Source organism: Sus scrofa, chromosome 3, assembly GCF_000003025.6.
Source record: "Sus scrofa isolate TJ Tabasco breed Duroc chromosome 3, Sscrofa11.1, whole genome shotgun sequence".
In the NCBI taxonomy this organism is placed as follows: Eukaryota; Metazoa; Chordata; class Mammalia; order Artiodactyla; family Suidae; genus Sus; species Sus scrofa.
The window spans coordinates 17384415-17390414 of record NC_010445.4 but is presented as its reverse complement, the minus strand read 5'-3'; the positions used below and the strand labels follow the sequence as shown (position 1 = coordinate 17390414).

At 52.0% G+C, this 6000-nt stretch overlaps 1 protein-coding gene across 2 annotated transcripts; it reads right to left on the bottom strand.

The window, feature by feature from the left end:
• Positions 1253-4185, bottom strand: VKORC1 (vitamin K epoxide reductase complex subunit 1). Of its 2 annotated transcripts, XM_021086403.1 has the most exons (4): positions 3799-4029; positions 2878-2987; positions 1934-1976; positions 1253-1719 (listed from the first exon to the last, which is right to left on the bottom strand). In XM_021086403.1, exons 1-4 carry the CDS (start codon positions 3969-3971, stop codon positions 1614-1616), a joined length of 432 nt encoding a protein of 143 aa, XP_020942062.1. In that variant the 5' UTR covers positions 3972-4029; the 3' UTR covers positions 1253-1613. The 2 variants fall into 2 exon arrangements, with proteins under 2 accessions (XP_020942062.1, XP_003124521.1); XM_003124473.5 differs by lacking the exon at positions 1934-1976 and having other exon boundaries at positions 3799-4185.

Here is a 6000-nt window from a genome sequence, read left to right as displayed (position 1 = left end):
AAAAAAGAACCTAGATACCAGAGCCATATGGCCCTGGTGGATTTGGGTCTTGAGGGCTTCCTAATCCCCTCTCACAAACTAGCTGTGTGATCTTAGGCAAATTACTTAGCTTCTCTGACCTCAGTCTCCTCAAGAAAGGGATACAGCCGGCCCTTTGTATCCATAGGTTCTGCATCTGTGGATTCAACCAGCTGCAAAATCATAAAAAAAAAAAGGGGGGGGATTTCCTGTTGTGGCTCGGTGGGTTAAGGACCTGATGTCTCTGTGAGGATGCAGTTTCTTTCCCTGGTCGCCTCAGTGGGTTAAGGATCCGGTGTGGCTGTAAACTGCAGTGTAGGTCATAGATCTGGTGTTGCCGCAGATCGGATCTGGTGTGGTGTAGGCTGGCAGCCGCAGCTCTGATTCAACCCCTAGCCTGGGAACTTCCCTATGCTGCAGATGAATCCGTAAAAAGAAAAAGAAAATCCAGAAAGTTCCAAAAAAACAGAACTTGAGTTTGCTACTTGCCGGCAACTAGTTACCTAGCATTTACATTGTACTCAGAATTATTTAGATTGCATTTGATATTATAAGTGATCTAGAGATGACTTAAAAGTATATCAAAGTGTACAGCAGGATGTGTGTAGGTTACATGCAAATACTACACCATTTATCTAAGGGACCTGGGCATCCTTGGGTTTTGGTTGCGGGGGTTGGGAGTGGGTGGGTCCTGGACCAGTTTCCTGCAGATACTGAGGGATGACTGTAATGATACCTACCTCGTACAATCGCTATAAGGTTTAAATGCGTTGACACATGCCATGTTCCTAAACAGTGCTTCGCAGGTGGACAAGTGCTTAGGACACATTAGGAAAAACGAAATGAAAATGACCCATCCCTGGCCCTTCAGGGCTGCCAAGATGGCTTGTGGAGGTAGATAAGGCAGCTGGAAGGGTTAAGGTTAGATTATCGGAAGGACTTCCCAGCAAGCCTACACACCCAGAAAGGCAACTCGCCCTTGCAAGTGCATGCTTGGCTGTCCCAGAAGATGGGGCCTGGCTTCCGTGGGCAGCAGGGACAAGCTGCCAACCTGTTTCCTGGGGGTGGGGGCTGATGGCGCCCCAGGTCTTGCTGACTCCACATACTGGAGAAGGGACTAACCACCCTTCCACTCTTCCTCTGACTCATACCTTCCAGTCCCAGAGGAAGAAAGACGGGGGGGGGGGAAGCCCCAGTACTAAGGTCCCTGGCAGAAGGATGGCTCAGACCTGGCCAGTTTATTTAAGAAATTTTATTGCTCTGAACCTTCCCTCCTTGAGCAATAGCAGGAGCTTTGGGAACCAGCCCTTGGGGACAGAGCCAGAGACACTAAGGTGGAGGAGACAGTGCGGCATGGTTGGTCCATCGTCCTGTGAGGGAGGATGGAGGAGGCAAGTTGCAGACACTTCTAAGGATCCGGATGTAGTCCCCTTGGGCAAGGGTCATATGCCAAAGGAGAGCAGATAAAGTCGGCCTGGCTTGGGGTGAGGGCTCAGTGCTCCTTGACCTTGCTCTGGGGTCCCTGCATCTCCCGGAAACTGAGCACCATCAGGCCCAGGTTGATGGCGTAGGTGGTGAGGCAAACGATGCAGAAATCATAAAGCACGAAGAAGAGGATCCAGGCCAGGTAGACAGAACCAGCTAGAGACACCAGGGAACTCAGCACCAGCAGGACAGATGCCCAGCGGCCCCGTAGGCAACCTGCAAGGCAGAAGAGGGTCAGGCCTGGGCTTTGGGGACTGCTCACCTCTAGAACATGCTGTGACTCCATGGTGCCACCCAGAAGACTCTCTAAAATGACAGGCTCTGGGAGTTGCCACTGTGGTGCAAGGGGTTAAGGATCCAGCTTGTCTCTGTGGCATTGCCGGTTCAATCCCCAGCCCAGCACAGTGGGTTAAGGATCCAGCATGCTCACATTCGATCCTTGGCCCGGAGACTTCCAGACGCCATAGGTGCAGCTGAAAAGGGGAAAAGAAGAAAAAAAGAAAGAGAAAGAAAGGCTCTGAGGCCCCACCAAGGCCTTGATTCGTTATCTGTTCAATGATCCCTGGGACCCAAATAGTGAATTTTCCTGCCAAGATCTACATGAAATGATAGACAAGAAATCCTTGGATTCCCCCCAGAAAGGAACTTCTGAGTCTTTCCCACAAAATCGGGCTCCTAGGAAGTCTTTAAGGGCCCTTCTGGTTCTGAGAATAAAGACTCCTGTTTCCACCTCCAGGGTGCTCAGTGGTGAGCAGTTGGCGGTCAGCTGTCTAGGTCACCAAAATTGCCAAGGGAGGAGTTCCCATGCTGGCGCAGTGGTAATGAACCTGACTAGTATCCATGAGGATGCAGGTTTGATCCTTGGCCTCACTCAGTGGGTGAGGGATCCAAGGTTGCTGTGAGCTGTGGTGCAGGTTGCAGATGCCTCTCTGATCCTGCGTTGCTGTGGTTGTGGTGTAGCTCCGATTCGACCCCTAGCCTGGGAACTTTCACGTGCCACAAGTGCAGCCCTAAAAAAGACAAAAAAAGGAGTTCCTGTAGTGGTGGAGTGGTTAACGAATCCAACTAGGAACCATGAGGTTGCGGGTTCGGTCCCTGCCCTTGCTCAGTGGGTTAATGATCCGGCGTTGCCCTGAGCTGTGGTGTAGGTTGCAGACGCGCTCGGATCCCCCACTGCTGTGGCTCTGACGTAGGCTGGTGGCTACAGCTCCGACTCGACCCCTAGCCTGGGAACCTCCATATGCCGCAGGAGCGGCCCAAGAAATAGCAAAAAGCCAAAAAAAAAAAAAAAAAAAAAAAGATTGCCAAGGGATGGGGCTGGGCTGGCCAAGAGGGGAAGGGGCCTGTCACGTCATGAGAGGGTGCAACACTCACCTAACAACAGCTGTAGTGTGTAGAAGATGCAGCCAAATATGCTGTTGGATTGATTGAGGACGCTGTCCTTGCCCAGCACCTGCTCCACCAGTCCGAAGCCCTGGCCCCACCTGGCGGAGGGGAGGCCCCAGGTTAGGAGTGTCAACTGTGGCCCCTGACATGGGAAGAGCATTTCCAGCGAACCACCAGGGCTGTCCTTCCCCTTCTCCCTCTTCCCCCAACCCCCACCTGAGTCCAAGGGTCAATGACCTCCTGGTATGGCCTTTCTTTGGCCACGTCAGGATCCCATGTCACTGCCCCTATCCTCCCCCATCTTCGGGTCAGACCACGCCTGACCATGGCTCCCCCATAGACTGCTCTTTTCATCTTAGACTTTCAATAATTCATAAGATGGCAAGGTGGATATAACTCTTCATCTTGCCTTATGATTACCAGAGACTGGGAAACGAGGGCAGAATCTCCCTGTCCTGGACCCCTAAACTTCCAACATCCTGGCCACGCACTCCCCTCCTCTCTCTTAGGTCATCCCACTAACCCTGGACTCTAGAGCACAGTCGGACCTGGCCACCTTGGCCCCAGGTACGGCCGTCCTCAAGACCATCATCAGTGCCTACACGTGCTCACACCTCCCCGTCGTGCCCAGTCACTGTTATTCCTCGTCATCAGGATCCACGTGCACTCCCTCGAATAACTTCAGTACAAAGCACTATCTGCCCCTTCGGCCTCACACTTCTAACTCGGACACACCCATTTCACCAGGCAACGCCCCCTTGAGCAGCTCGCCCCTGTGCGTCCGCTCCCCGGGCACCCAGATCCCACATTTGAGGATCATCTGGCAACCTGGCCGCCATGCACACCCGGTTCCCATGCACCACTTCTACGAACAGGCAGGTCCCCCAAGCCTTCCACGCGCGCGCGCACCTGGAGGAGAAGACGCGGGAACAACTGATGGCGGTGCCCACGTCGCAGAGAGCGCGGTAATTCCGGTCCCGGGCGCGCGCCGCCTTCACGTGCAGAGCGTAGAGAGACAGCACTAAGCCCGCGAGGCAAAGCGCGAACCGCACCCAGCCAGGATTCCGCCAGGTAGTGCCCATGTCTTCTGGTCCCGCCCGAGTGGTCCCGCCCGAGGCACCAGCCGAAATGGAGCCAGCCACGGAGCAGGGGCGGGGCAGGATCTGGCCACTCCCCCTCTCGCCCCTCTGACTGGGCGATTGGCCTGCTGGTCTCGTACTCCCTGACCTAATTGGTTGTTCCTAGGACTTGGCAGGCGTGCTGCGGCACTAAGAAAACAGTTGAGGAATGCTGGGACTGGAAAACCAGATCAAGGGACGTGGGTATTTACGGATTTGAAGGCCTACCAGGCATGATGGGAGTTGTAGTCTGGGCGGCCGCAATGCCTCACGGGTAATGGAGTCTCCGGAGTTTTAAAAATTATATTGGTTTTTAAATTACAGTATATAGCGCTTATTCTATGCCAAGTCCTGTTCTAACTTTGAAACATCCAAGACCGAGAGACCAGCGGATCAGGGAATCCAGCAAACATAGCGATGCAATCAAGAACCAAGCGTTTTCCCTGAAATTATCTCAAACTTTTTTGGACTCCAACTTTCGATCAGCCTAGCTTGCTTAGCCATTCCCTCCTGCTGCACCAGCGCCTCCTAATGGCCGATTTCTCTCTCCGTTTCTCCCCTACATTCCCAGCTCTGTCACGTCCACCCTACCCTGGACAGTATCTTAACCTCTGTTCTATTGTGGCGCCACCTGGCGAAACCTGAGCCCAGATCAACTCAACAGTCCCTCCTTTCCAAGCCCTCGGTGGGCTAGCTGAGCTCTCCCCTACACAGATGTAGCATCTACTGACTGAAGACCCATCTCACCTATATCTCTTCTTCCTTCCCATTTGCATTAAAACTTTTCACGATTCTTTTTTTTTTTTTTTTTTTTTGACCATGCCTGCCACAGCATGTGGAAGTTCCTGGGCCAGGTATGAAATAGGCGCCACAGCAGCAACCCAAGCTGCTTCAGTGACAACGGCCAGATCTTTAACCCACTGCGCACAAAAGACCTCTCACTTTCCCGCATTTTAGAAGCTGCAACCGTCGTGGCTCAGTGGTTAATGAATCCGACTAGGAACCATGAGGTTGCAGGTTCAATCCCTGGCCTTGCTCAGTGGGTTAAGGATCCGGCGTTGCCATGAGCTGTGGTGTAGGTCGCAGATGTGGCTCCGATCCCGTGTTGCTGTGGCTGTGGTGTAGGTAGGCAGCTACAGCTCTGATTAGATCCCTAGCCTGGGAACTTCCATATGCCACATGAGTGGCCCTAGAAAAGGCAAAATGACAAAAAAAAAAAAAAAAAAAAAAAAAAAAAAAGAAGAAGCTGCAACAAATATCCCTTCACAATCAAATGTTTGGGAAGATTTTACACTGCCAATCTCTTCTTCCTTGCTGCCCAGCACACCATAAACTAGCTCCTGCCCCCAGTATTCCCCTGACAACTAATGCCTGGTGTCCCCAAGATGCCAAATACAATGGATATTTTTCAGTTCTTATCATGCTTGACCTCCCAACAGTATTAGACACTGTTAGGCACACCTTCCTGGGAATTCTCTCTTCCTCTGGCTTCTGTGATATTTCTCCTGCTGGCCCTCCTCTCTCTCTGGCTGCTTCTCTTTTCAGGCCCACTCCTCTTCTTCCAGACAATGTGATCAATGGATTACTGGCTCCCAAAGTTGTCCTTGTCCTAATTCCTGGGACTGGTGAACATGTTAGTTTACATGGAGAATGGGAATTAAGGTTAAGGATGGAATTAAGGTCACAAATCTGCTGACTTTATAACAGATTATCATGTGGGTCCAATGTAATCACAAGGTTCCTTAAAAGCGAAAAGGGGCAGCAGAAAAGAGTGCAAGGGAGTTGTGACTACAGAAGAGAACCCCCGGAAGATGCACTGTTCCTGGCTTTGAAGACAGAGGAAGGGGTGGGGGTGGGGCATGAGCTCTAGAAGAAGCAGGAAAAGGCAAAGACATTGATTCTTAGAATCCCGCCGTGGCACAGTGGGTTAAGAATCCGACTGGAAAGCACAATTTTGATCTCTGGCCTGGGAACTTCCATATGCCCCTCTCCA

Bases quoted from the DNA above. Each gene is read 5' to 3' on its own strand.
- VKORC1 (XM_003124473.5), bottom strand. From the start codon at position 3,971: ATGGGCACTACCTGGCGGAATCCTGGCTGGGTGCGGTTCGCGCTTTGC. The intron at 2,988-3,798 runs GTGCGCGCGCGC...CCCCTCCGCCAG, and splicing joins TCCCGCGTCTTCTCCTCCAG to GTGGGGCCAGGGCTTCGGAC. The intron at 1,720-2,877 runs GTGAGTGTTGCA...TCTGCCTTGCAG, and splicing joins CACACTACAGCTGTTGTTAG to GTTGCCTACGGGGCCGCTGG.